Raw genomic sequence first — 13,312 nt, 5'->3', positions numbered from 1 at the left:
ACAATAAAAAACATAAACCAAAATGTCTTCAATAGTTTCAACACATTACATCAAAATAAATCCAAAATGAAGTTCCATGACAAGTCTTCAATATTGTCCAAGTGCAAGCAAGTTTCAACAAATAATGGAGATTGATTAATTTGTTGAATCAGAGTTGCGGAGAGTGGAGACGACGGTGTGAAGGGCCGACAGGAGCTGGAGGGGCAAGGGGCGACAGGCGACGGCTGGAGGGGCAACCGGTGACGGAGGACGATGGAGTTGGTGGAGGGATTTAGTGTTAGAGGGAAAGGAGAGCCGAGAGCGGCGGATCTGATTCAGAATTCAGAAACATGAGTTTCCAATTAGGGCTTTTACATTTAGTTATAATTAAATAATAGTAACATATATATATAATAAAATAAATAATTACATAAATTCGGTTATTCGATTTTTTTATTCGCTCGAACCGAACCGAAAAACTGAAATTTTTGTATTTTCAAAACCGAACCGAATCGAAAAACCAAAATAACCTAACCGAATTTCAAAATTTCGGTTTGGTTCAGTTCGGATATTCGGTTTCCGGTTTTTTTCTCACCCCTAGGTTGCTGCATAGTTTTATATAAGACCCATTAAAAACTGGAGTGAGAATGACACCAAGTTTGTTGACCGAATCAATAACAATCAAAATTTATCTATCAAATCAATACGTAAACTTGTTTAGTAGGATTGTAACATATACGGAGGTGATCAAATGAAAATCTTATTTAAAATGAGAACTAAGATCTATATCATTATTTACTACACTAGATATTAGTACTATAATTTGTAATTATTTTAAAACAAGATATAATCCGATTTTAACCTCCTAGCCCCTGCGTGACCCACCGAAGAGTTCTCACTTCTCTCACTCCGGTTCCTGCAGCCAATTTCCAAATGGCCAAATCAACTTTAAATTTTTCGAAATAGGGTGAATTGCATAATCAATCTCAAATTTGATTATTTGTGAGTTTCCATTTATCGACAAGTTCACAATATTCTATTGGTTTGTTACTGTTAATTTGAATGCCACTGTTTAGAAAATAAACCAAATTGAAACGATGGAGAGCGCGTTTGCCAGTGCGTCGGCAATCACTGATCAACGCCAGAAGATCGAACAGTACAAGCACATTCTGTTGCATGCATTAATATAAACATGCATGCAACGTAAGCAAGGGACATGCGCATGCAATATTGTGTTAGTTGATGACATGGCGTTAGTTAGGAAATGCATCAGCCAATAAGAAGAGAGCAGTGACGTGTTGCTAGCCAATGAGAAGGAAGCGAGCTAAGATGCAGTGAGTATAAATAGCCGTAGTTGTTCTTCTTTTGAATTGTCGTGAATATTGTGAGTTGTATGTTTGTTAAGCTCCGATCGTGGATCGCGAGCTCCTCTTTGCTTCTTATTCGATTGTAGAACATTATCATTGTTAATGCAATCCATTCTATTGATCATTCAAGTGTTGAGATCGGCGTTTTATCGCTGAGTTCGGCAACGCCGAACTAAGAGAGGAAGACCGAGAAGAGGTCACTGAGCTCGGCAGTGACGAGCTAAGATAGGCCGACCGCGAAGAAGTCACGGAGTTCGGCAGCCGACCGCGAAGAAGTCATTGAGTTCGGCAGTGACGAGCTACGATAGGTCGATCGCGGCGTAAGATCGTAACAATTGGTATTCAGAGCAATCGATCTCCGGACGTCGGAACGGTGACTAGAGGCGCAGAAATGGAGAAGAAAATGATGGAGATGATGGAGCAGAAAATGCAGGAGATGCGAGAAGAGCATAAGATCGAAATTATGGAGCTGACACAATCAATTGCTGCAATTAACTTGCAAAATCGAAGGAATAAGGAAACAGAGACTGGTGAAGGTAGTAATAGAGGTAATCGGTATGAAAATGGAACTGATTGGGGAAGATCAACACGGTATGAATTTCCAAAGTTTGACGGTGACGGCTATGAAGGATGGATGATGCGAGCTGAATATTTTTTCCAAGTAGCCAAAGTACCAGAGGAAGAGAAGGTTAGAGTGGCTGCAATCCATCTGGAAGGGAAGGCGTTGCAGTGGCATCGAGGTTTTGAGAGCTTACATGGAGATATGGCATATGCGAATTGGTCGTGCTATAGCTCATCTCTGGCTGCTCGCTTTGGTGCTCACGCATATGAAGATCCATTGGCTGATCTCAGGAACCTCAAACAAAAAGGTACGCTACAAGATTACATGGATACTTTTGATGAATTATATCCTAGAGCTGGAATTAGAGAGGATCAAGCCTTGAGCTTCTTTTTATCTGGATTAATTGATGAGCTACAAATGCCTGTGCGTATGTTTAGACCTAAGGCATTATCTGAAGCTTACTCTCTAGCTAAACTACAAGAGCTGACTGTAAGAGCTTTAGGTGTTAAGACTAAGATGAATCAGAGCCATGTTCAGTCGAGCAGTAGTTACTACTCCAATAGTAAACCTATGTCTGTGACTGCTACTAATAAGGTTGGAACCTTGAGTAATTGGAGTGGAGGTAATAAGGATGGTAATAAGTATGGAGGAGTTAGAGCTAGCACAAACTTAACTCCTAAGGAAATTGATGAGAAGAGAGCAAGAAAAGAATGCTTTTGGTGCACTGAGAAGTTTACTCCAAATCATCAGTGCAGCAAAAGAAAATCGTATGTGGTGCAACTGATTGAAGTAGGAGAGACAGAGGAGAAGGCAGAAGAGGAGAGTGATGGAGAGGAGACATGTGAGAAGTCTGAGCTGCAACTCTCCTTACATGCTGTGTGGGGAAAAGATGGACCTCAAGTAATGAGGATTCGAGGAAAATGCCAAAAGAAGGTCTTGAGAATATTGATAGATACGGGTAGCACTCATAATTTTTTAAGTGCTAAAGTGGCCAAGAAAATTAATTGTGAGCTATCCCTTGTTAATTCAAAAGCTGTGGAGGTAGCTAATGGTCAGATTCTGCAGTGCAATCAGAAATGCAGTAGGCTGGAGTGGGAAATGCAAGGGTTTAAGTTTCAAGGAGAAGTCTATCTTATTACTCTAGAGACTTATGATCTCATATTAGGAGGTGAGTGGCTGTCTACCTTGGGTGAAATCAAATGGAATTTTAATAATCTCAGTATGGTGTTTTGTCTCAATGGTGAGGAAGTGAAGTTACAAGGAGAGAGGTGGACACCCAGAGCTGAACAATTAAACTTTCTACATATATTGAACCCAGAAGAGATAGATGTGAGGGAAAGAAAATGGAAGCAGTGGATACCTACAGCTGAGATGGAAGCAGGCTGTTGCTATGAAATTAGTGTGGAAGAGATTTGGCCAAATCTTAGTGGTATTCTTAAAGAGTTTGCTGCGGTGTTTGAGGAGCCAAATTCATTACCTCCTCAAAGAGAACAAGATCATAAAATAGTCTTGAAAGAGGGAGCAGAGGCAGTCAACATGAGACCTTATAAGTATGCTGCCCACCAGAAAGATGTAATTGAAGATATGATTGAGGAAATGCTTAAAGCTGGAGTTATAAGGCAGAGTGAGAGTTCTTTTGCAAGCTCTATTGTGTTAGTTAAAAAGAAGGATGCTACTTGGAGAATGTGTGTGGATTATAGAGCTTTAAATGCCATCACTGTCAAGGATAAGTATCCTATTCCTGTGATTGAAGAGTTATTGGATGAGCTGGGAAGGGCAGTCTGATTTTCTAAAATTGATCTGAGATCAGGCTACTGGCAAGTGAGGATGAGACCTGAAGATATTCACAAAACTGCCTTTAAAACTCACTCGGGGCATTATGAGTTTTTAGTCATGCCATTTGGCTTGACAAATGCTCCAGCTACCTTCCAGAATTTGATGAATACCATTTTCAGAAGCTATCTGAGAAAGTTCATACTGGTTTTCTTTGATGATATTCTTATTTACAGTGACAGTCAAGAAGCTCATGAGCATCACTTAAGAGTGGTTATGGAGTTGATGATGAAAAACAGATTATTGGCTAAAAGAAGTAAGTGCACTTTTGGATGTAAAAAAGTAGAGTACCTAGGCCATGTTATATCTGAGAAAGGAGTTCAAACTGATGAGGGAAAGATAGAGGCTGTAAAAAATTGGCCCCAGCCTAAGAATGTTAAACAGGTGCGAAGCTTCTTGGGTTTAACTGGCTATTACAGAAGGTTTGTACACAATTATGGGGTGATATCTAGGCCATTGATTGAGGTAATTAAAGGAAATGTATTCAGATGGACAGAGGAAGCCCAAGCAGCTTTTGGGAAACTTAAAACGGCCATGATTACAGCTCCTGTGCTAGTCTTGCCTGATTTTTCTAAAGAGTTTGTGGTGGAGACTGATGCATCTGGAATTGGAATTGGAGCTGTGTTGATGCAAGATAAGCATCCCATAGCCTTCATTAGTAAGTCTCTATCCCCTAAATATCAGACTTTATCAGTATATGAGAAGGAATTGTTAGCTATTTTGATGGCCATCAAGAAGTGGTACCACTACTTACAGAGTAAGAAGTTCATTATATTGACTGATCATCAGAGTCTTAAGTACTTGATAGAGCAAAAATTGACTACCCCTACTCAACAAGCTTGGATGACTAAGCTCATGCAATTTGATTATGAGATCAGATATAGGAAGGGCAGTGAAAATTCAGTAGCCGATGCTTTATCCAGAGTACCTGAGGTGATGACCTATGCTCTGACTTCCTTTGTAATTCCTCTAGAGTTGATTGCAAAAATTAAGGATTCTTGGAAAAGGGATCCTCTGATACAGAAGCTGATAGTAGAAAAACAACAGAATGTATCTCTGCATCCAAAATTCACCTGGAACAATGGAGAGCTAAGGAGGAAAGGAAAGCTAGTGGTGGGAAATGACTTGAATTTAAAAGCTCAGATTTTATCTATTTTTTATGGATCTGCTTTGGCTGGACATTCTGGGGTATTGGGAACTTTTAAGAGGATAGCTGCTCTAGTGTATTGGCCAAAATTAAGAAAAGATGTCAAAGAGTTTGTCCGAATGTGTGTCACTTGCCAGAGGTACAAGCCAAGCAACACTTCTCCAGCTGGATTACTACAGCCACTTCCTATACCTGCTGCAATCTTCACAGATATCTCAATGGATTTTATTGAAGCTTTACCAAGTTCTCAAGGTTATGATACTATATTTGTGGTGGTTGATAGGCTGAGTAAATATGCACATTTCATGGCTTTATCTCATCCCTTCACAGCAAAGAAAGTGGCTGAGGTCTTCTTGGATTCAGTTTTCAAGCTCCATGGAATGCCAATGAAGATTGTGAGTGATAGGGGGGCTATTTTTGTGGGAAATTTTTGGAAAGAGTTTATGAGTTTATTGGGTGTTGAGTTGCTTTATTCCACGGCCTATCATCCAGAGACTGATGGTCAAACCGAAGTAGTAAATAGAAGTTTACAATGTTACCTAAGGTGTGCTATGGGGGAGAAGCCACATACTTGGGTGCAATGGCTGGGCTTAGCCGAATATTGGTACAACACTACCTATCACTCCAGTGTCCAAATGACTCCTTTTGAAGCTTTGTATGGATTTGAACCTCCTCTACATATACCCTATCTGCCTGGTGACTCAAATGTTGAGGCAGTGAATCTTGCTCTACGAGACAGAGAGGAAATGCTTGCTATACTCAAGAGAAACGTACAGAAAGCAGCTGATAGAATGAAAAGACAAGCTGATCAACATCGAACTGATAGAGAATTTGAGATAGGAGAATGGGTTTGGCTGAAACTGAAGGAGTACAGACAGAATTCTATCAGAGGAAAGCATCACAAATTCGAGCCTAAGTACTTTGGACCTTACCAGATATTGGACAAAATCGGTGCAGTGGCTTACAAGCTCAATCTACCATCCTCGGCCACAATCCATAATGTGTTTCATGTTTCTCTATTAAAGCCGGCTTCCCCACCATCCGGCCCTATCAATGAATTACCTGATGTGTCTCACATAAATGATGCCGTTCCTCAAGCTATCTTGGATAGGAAAATGGTGAAAAGGCAGAATTGCGCAGTGACGAAATGGCTCATCCATTGGAAAGGGAAGTCCCCGGTCGATGCTTCTTGGGAATTTGCCGATGTGATTCAGGCTCGATTTCCATGGTTCCTTGAGGACAAGGAACCCTAAGAGGGGGGTATTGTTGCATGCATTAATATAAACATGCATGCAACGTAAGCAAGGGACATGCGCATGCAATATTGTGTTAGTTGATGACATGGCGTTAGTTAGGAAATGCATCAGCCAATAAGAAGAGAGCAGTGACGTGTTGCTAGCCAATGAGAAGGAAGCGAGCTAAGATGCAGTGAGTATAAATAGCCGTAGTTGTTCTTCTTTTGAATTGTCGTGAATATTGTGAGTTGTATGTTTGTTAAGCTCCGATCGTGGATCGCGAGCTCCTCTTTGCTTCTTATTCGATTGTAGAACATTATCATTGTTAATGCAATCCATTCTATTGATCATTCAAGTGTTGAGATCGGCGTTTTATCGCTGAGTTCGGCAACGCCGAACTAAGAGAGGAAGACCGAGAAGAGGTCACTGAGCTCGGCAGTGACGAGCTAAGATAGGCCGACCGCGAAGAAGTCACGGAGTTCGGCAGCCGACCGCGAAGAAGTCATTGAGTTCGGCAGTGACGAGCTACGATAGGTCGATCGCGGCGTAAGATCGTAACACATTCTCGCCACTGTTCTCTCCTCAAACGATGTGGTACAAGCCAAACAGTTCGTCGACCACAGTTGCGTTTTCTAGCTGATCATCTATGTTGTTATTTTCTTTGTTTTCGACTATTAATTAACGGTTACGTACTACTAGTACATTTTATATAAATTTGTTTGGGCGGTAATTTGTAGTATGTGTTTCAGTGTTATCCGACGATGTGCCGCTTGTTGTTTCGAGACAGCTTCTGCAGGCATTCGCCCAGGATTTCGGAAGGTTGGAACCGGAGTTTCAGAAGGAAATTTCCCATTACACCCTCAATCAGATCCAACCCCGAGTTGTGTCGTTTGAGGAACAGGTTATTTTCCAAAGATTTTTTTGTTTTTATTGTCTTACTTAGAGTTACTTCTTCGTTTATTTTGCAAATTGCTGGTGTTGGATTATACTATACTACTAGTATTTTGTACTACTATATTGTGTTGGTCTTGAATTTGTGTGTTGCTTAGGGATTTGGGTCTTAATACAATGCTATACGCCTCTGTTGCTTAATGTGTGCATTAAAGAGTGGACAATTTGTTGGCAAAAGGAAATATATTAGCTGTATATCGTCATTTTGCATATTTTAACTGAGACATGTTTTTGGGTTAGTTTGTAGAGCAGTAGTTTAGTTTTAAACATAAACAGCTTAGGTTTGTGCCCATAAGAAAGAAGTTTAGGTTTAAACAATGAACATAAGTTAGAAGGAAAAGAAAAGGGTAGACATCACAGAAAAGAAAGAAGTTGGAGGAAAGGGAGAAGGAGAAAGAGAGTTTCTCACAAGTGAAACTTAATGTTGAACCACCTTTCACTGTGAAGAAGTTTTGGTTCTACTGTCCTTCTGTGACATGGCAACAAATAGTATAAGCACTTGCATTCTTCATCTCCAGATGAAGAGAAAATTGTGTTTCTGTTGATGAGAGTAACTGAAGGGACAAACAACAAAGCTGAAGTAGTTGAATTATTGCATTGACATACTGATCACTTACTAGTTGTTTTAGTAATGGGGCCTTTAAGCACAGACTTCACATTCTGTACTGTCTCATTACGTTCTCTATGATTAGTTGCAAGAACTTTTTCATGCTAGTTTCAGTGGGAAAACATTATTGTATGAACCTGTTTGTGTTCTCCAGCCTTGTCTGACCCACTTCCTTTGCCATACCAAGTTAGCGTAGGCCAATTTCGGTCACTTGATGGGAACTCGTTTTTGCTAAGAATGGAACACTGCAGGGAGAAAGTGAAGGGAAGTTTGTATACACTGTATAGGAGGAGGCATAGTATGTTATTAACATAGTCAAATAAAAGAACATCTTTTACTGGCATGACCCATACATATGTGCTTACCTCGTCCACCACCTCATATCCAATTGAACAAAATTAACACGACAATCCTTCCCCTATTGAAATAAATAAAATAAATAAATTAAAGAAACAAAAGACAAAAAGAGAAATCGCTTACCCGATCATTCACTGTATGCGATTCGCGTTTTTGATTGCTTGATGCACTTAGTCATTATATTCAAGTCACAGTACTCAATTTCTAGTTCTTTTTGGCTGATTGGCGTAGACTTTATCCTTGAAAGATTGCAATTTAGTAAATACCTTCTCATTGATCCACATCTTTTTTGAGTCCCCTCCAGATGATTGATATAAATTTTCCAAGGTAATAGAGTATGCTCTTATATCTTACAAATGAAGCATGTACTCTCAATGCTTTTAGTTTTTAGACTTGTAGCATGTCAAACAAAGAGGAATGCAATATCTTTTAGTATTGATGGTTTGTAACCACATGGCCCTGTAGATAAAGCAAATAAGCACAGTATAACATGCGACTGATAGATGGTAATTCGTAATTCATATCTAATAGCTCTGTAATGATTACTTTTTTTAGTCTCTCTTTTTTGTTAGCTGGTCATTTTATTTTCAACCTGTACTCTCATTTTGATCTATTATTTACCCATTAACTTTTGCAACCATTTCAGGTTTTGATAATCAGAGAAAAACTGGCTGAATTGTATGAATCTGAACAACAATGGTCAAAAGCTGCACAGATGCTTAGTGGCATTGACCTAGATTCTGGGATGAGGTATGCTTGCAGATTTCGCTCTTGAATCACTACTAAGCATACTTAGCAGGATGCTTTTTGGAAATTCTTACTTGTGCTCATTCTCTGAATTGGTAGAGTGATTGATGACACATTCAGGCTTACAAAATGTGTCCAAATTGCTCGTCTTTACCTCGAGGTAGGTCTCCTTTGTTCTGTGTCTTCATTCTTTGCACATTCTTCACAATCATAAAAATATTCAATCAGATGTAACTAGAATGGGATTATTAATGAAGCTATGTCTTTGAGATTTCACTTATTGAAATTTATTGTCTATCAATCATCATGGGCCCAATTTATGAACTTGTTTCTTCTGTTATAGGATGATGACGCCGTTAATGCTGAAGCTTTTATAAACAAAGCTTCTTTTTTGGTTAGCAACAGTCAGCAGGAAGTGCTGAATTTACAATACAAGGTTACTATTTGGCTGTGCTGTGTTGGTAATCTGATATGTCAACATTCTGGTTATAATGTTCATTTTATTTCTCAGGTTTGTTATGCTAGGATTCTAGATCTAAAAAGGAAGTTTCTGGAAGCTGCACTACGGTATTATGACATATCCCAGATTGAAAAGCGGAAAGTCGGAGATGAGTAAGTATGACTAATTTTTGGCTCACTATTTTTTCCACACGGTCCACAAAAGATAAACAATCAAATATTCTAAACCTTGGCAGCAACTTGTGGATTCACACAAATTTGTGGATCGATATCAACCACACAGGACAATTTTGTAGCACTGCATTTAGTTCTTACTCTCACTACCTGTAGTGTATAGTCGTCTTCTCTGTTATCTTTAACATAATCTTAAACTTTTAATGATGGATGACAGCATGATTATTTAATTTTCTCCTGTGGTCATCAATGAGAAGGATGGGTTGCCTTTGTTGCGTTGCTCTTCATGTTGTTTTAGTTTATAAAATTGTATTTAGGCATGCTGTCATCTTTGGCCCATCTCAGTTTGCCTCACCATTTCCCTGTCAATCATAATTTTAAGCTCAATTGTTCTGAATGAACAGAGCTTTCAACTTGTGGCTATTTATATTGGAGTAAGCAGAGAAAATATGTTATTTAATGATCCCTTTAACAGTTATCATCGTCAAAGAGAATCACCTAATGTTTAGCATTTTTGAGAAGTTTGAAATCCCTATGTTTTGGCTAAGCTTGGCCAACCACTCTCTTAAATAATGTAAATGCAGTCACAACTCGGTATATTTCTGTTTTCTTTCCTCTGAATATGCTTTGGTTTATAACAATTTTTTTGGGTGTGACCTGTGACTGAGTGTGTTTGAATGTGAATCTTTGCATATTTTTCTCTTAGAAATATTTTGCATTTCCACTTGAGAGTCTTACGAGATTGATGTACACTTATGAATATATTGCAGAGAGATCGATGAAGAAGCACTGGAGCAAGCTTTAGCTGCTGCTGTGACCTGCACAATTTTGGCAGCTGCTGGGCCTCGGCGTTCTCGTGTTCTTGCAACCCTTTACAAGGTATAGAAATGTTTACGTGGAATGCTTGTCTGGATTCTGCTGAATGCTGATTGACTATGAAGATTCTATCATAGCATTTTGGGTCTTTAGATTCTTGTCGAAATGTCCCCTCTGCTAAATTACGCATTCATTGAATTAATGCATTTTCTCATAATTGTATTGCATAACTTACTTTGTACTTGTTTATTTGTTGAAAAAGGAAGTGCATTGACTTCTTTATGATATATGTGCTGTCTGTCATTCAAATACACGGATGATTATTCATATTTATCGCCCTGTATGATGTTATTATACATTCTCCACTGCAAATGGCACACCTATTAGGCATATTAGTGTCAAGGATCATACATTACGTTTACACTTAATTCCTTTCAATTTAACCAGGATGAACGGTGTTCTAAGCTAAAGATATATCCAATCTTGCAGAAGGTAATCTATTCATTCTTGATTTTGCTGACTCCTCCTCACCAAAAATTGTTTCGAGAGGACAGTTGGTGCCTAACATAGTAGGGACACACTCAAATATAAACTGTCAGTTAAGTCCTAATATCAAAATTCCTAGGTATATCTGGAGAGAATTTTGAGAAAACCTGAAATTGATGCGTTTTCTGAAGAACTGAAGCCGCATCAGGTTGGTGAATTAAAGAGTTTACATCCATTCCATTTTCAAGTTCATTTGTTGATATATTTTTGACAATCTTTACATGTGATTCTGAATGTTGACAGAAAGCAACTTTGCCTGACAAATCTACTGTTCTTGATCGAGCCATGATTGAGCATAATCTCCTTAGTGCTAGCAAACTTTATACAAATATTAGGTGGGTGGACATGTCTTTGGATCAATTCTGTTGACTGTATGCTGATTATATAATCTCTTCTGGTTTGTATAATGTGGTTGACCTTGAGTCTGTTGTACAGTTTTGAAGAGTTGGGCACATTGTTGGGCATTGCTCCTCAAAAGGTTCTCTTCTATCTTCAACCAAAAATGACTCTATTACTTTATTGAATTAGATTAATAGAGATCTAAAGTAATAGGCAAATTTGTTTCATATCTCAATTTTCTTGAGTTGGAGACTTTTATCTTTTGTACTTAGGTGAACGAAAGCTTATTATAAAATGTGATATTTTGGGTGCTGCTTGATCCTGGGTTTTTTTCTGCATTTAGTGCTATTTTTCATATGCCTATTAGGTAGTGACTTGCTAAATTCTACCACATTGAAATCAACTGGTTTTGAGAGACTGAAGCCATAAATAGTAGTAGTAGTAGTACCTTTTCTTAATATCATATCCTTTTTAAAATCACTTCATAGTTCACATAATTTATGGTGTTTACTAAAGCTTCAATCTTTTGGCAGGCTGAGAAAATAGCTTCTAGAATGATATGTGAAGATAGGATGAGGGGTTCTATTGATCAGGTAAAACTGGACTTTTAATTAATTTTCAGTCATATTGTGTCTTTGGTGAGCTTTCATCTTTATTTTGTTCTAAAGTTATTTGATTTTTGGTAGTCAGTATTCAACCCTTTTTTATCTGGTTCTTTGTTCTAAGATATTATTAGCAATTCTATTCATTCAACAACGAACTTTGCCAGGTCGAAGCTTTTATATATTTTGAGGATGACGCCGAGGAATTGCAGCAATGGGATCAACAGGTAATGCATGGTATTCATCATTGATTAGGGTTAGTTGGACTTGGTGCATGCATATGTTAAAGTTTGCAAATACTAGTAATATATTTGAAAGACATTAGTGGATGCATAGGAATGACTTGGGATATGAATATTTTTCCTTAGCCATATATTCTGAAGACATGTTTTACAGCCATTTTGGATCCTTTTACCATTAATTAGTACGTATATTACTTTTTCCCAAACCCATGTATGTCTCAAGACTCAAGCTTATCCTCTTTAAAATCTCAAGCCACGCATCAGTTGAGCTTTTGAGCTCGACCACTGTGCTTTAACAGTTGATGTTTAAGCAATGTATCTTGGCCCTCAAGCAACAACCGTGACTCCAGCTTTGGAGGCTTGAGCTATGATGCCTTAATTACTGAGACGCATGACCAAGCCTCAAAAGCTCGATAAAGGGTTAGGAATTTGCTATCCTTGATTAGCTATTTAGAATTGCTAAACTGTCGTTATTTAATTTCCAGTCCACTAAGAAAGTTCCTAGAATTCTTGCTCTTCGAGTTTAGATTTGTACCTAATCCATATTCATTTTACGTTTTACCGAGATCCACGGGCTAACATTTAATTTGTGCTGGCAGATATTTGGCTTGTGCCAGGCTCTCAATGAAATTCTTGATAGCATGGCGAAGAAGGGCTTGCCCATTCCTGTGTAATACTCGCATTCTTGTAAAATTTATGATGATGAAATCAACTCTTTTATGAAGCAGCCACTTTTTGATATAGTGCTCTATATTTTTAGTTACTTAAATCTGAGTTAATAGCAGTTGTTTCATTGGGCCAGGTACCCCCCCCCCCCCCCCACATCTTAATTTGTATCTGCTGTCTTTCATAAACTGGGAATATCTTCTTTGCTTGAGAGAGAGAGAGTTTTTTATTATCATTACTAGCTCACACTACTTGGCATACACGTGTGTCTGAGATTAGCTCAAGGGCCCAGAGAAAACTTCCTTCCATATGTCTGTGAAAGCCTTGAAGATGGCCTTATGATCCATTATTGAATCTAAAGAGAGAAAGAAGTCTTGATAGGGATCAGCTGTGACCTCTTGAGCACCACAAAACTTTCATTCGTGTGCCTATGCACTGTCTGCTCATTTATGTTGATGTCTTTCCAATCTTTCGAACCATAATGTTTGAACCTACGCGTTGATTCCCCATTTGTTTTGAGAGGCTCCTTCTCTACTTGATTGAAGCTTATGAGAAGATGAGCTGTCATTGTTTCCAGCCCAAGAAGCTCTTGATTTTTGCATCATGAGTCTCTTTTTTCCTAGTTGGAGCTTTCTCATTTGGTTTATGTTCTTCTCTTTTGACGATGGTACATGGTTGTGTCG

At 38.6% G+C, this 13,312-nt stretch overlaps 1 protein-coding gene across 1 annotated transcript; it reads left to right on the top strand.

The window, feature by feature from the left end:
- The first annotated feature begins 1,076 nt into the window (after nt 1-1,076).
- LOC121768988 (COP9 signalosome complex subunit 4-like) lies at nt 1,077-12,732 on the top strand. Its single transcript, XM_042165622.1, has 15 exons — nt 1,077-1,145; nt 6,685-6,748; nt 6,861-7,024; nt 8,685-8,788; nt 8,885-8,945; nt 9,129-9,221; nt 9,297-9,397; nt 10,189-10,297; nt 10,682-10,726; nt 10,860-10,928; nt 11,024-11,115; nt 11,216-11,258; nt 11,653-11,712; nt 11,889-11,948; nt 12,563-12,732. The coding sequence occupies exons 1-15, from the start codon at nt 1,077-1,079 to the stop codon at nt 12,635-12,637; spliced, it is 1,209 nt and encodes a 402-aa protein (XP_042021556.1). The 3' UTR covers nt 12,638-12,732.
- The last annotated feature ends 580 nt before the right edge of the window (nt 12,733-13,312 follow it).

Source organism: Salvia splendens, chromosome 15 (assembly GCF_004379255.2).
Source record: "Salvia splendens isolate huo1 chromosome 15, SspV2, whole genome shotgun sequence".
Classification (NCBI taxonomy): domain Eukaryota; kingdom Viridiplantae; phylum Streptophyta; class Magnoliopsida; order Lamiales; family Lamiaceae; genus Salvia; species Salvia splendens.
This window is presented reverse-complemented; position numbering and strand designations above follow the sequence as displayed.

Excerpts from the sequence above, each read along its gene's own strand:
- LOC121768988 (XM_042165622.1), top strand. The coding sequence starts at position 1,077 with ATGGAGAGCGCGTTTGCCAGTGCGTCGGCAATCACTGATCAACGCCAG. Across the intron at positions 11,259-11,652 it reads TGGGCATTGCTCCTCAAAAG|GCTGAGAAAATAGCTTCTAG; the intron begins GTTCTCTTCTAT and ends ATCTTTTGGCAG. Across the intron at positions 11,713-11,888 it reads TGAGGGGTTCTATTGATCAG|GTCGAAGCTTTTATATATTT; the intron begins GTAAAACTGGAC and ends GAACTTTGCCAG.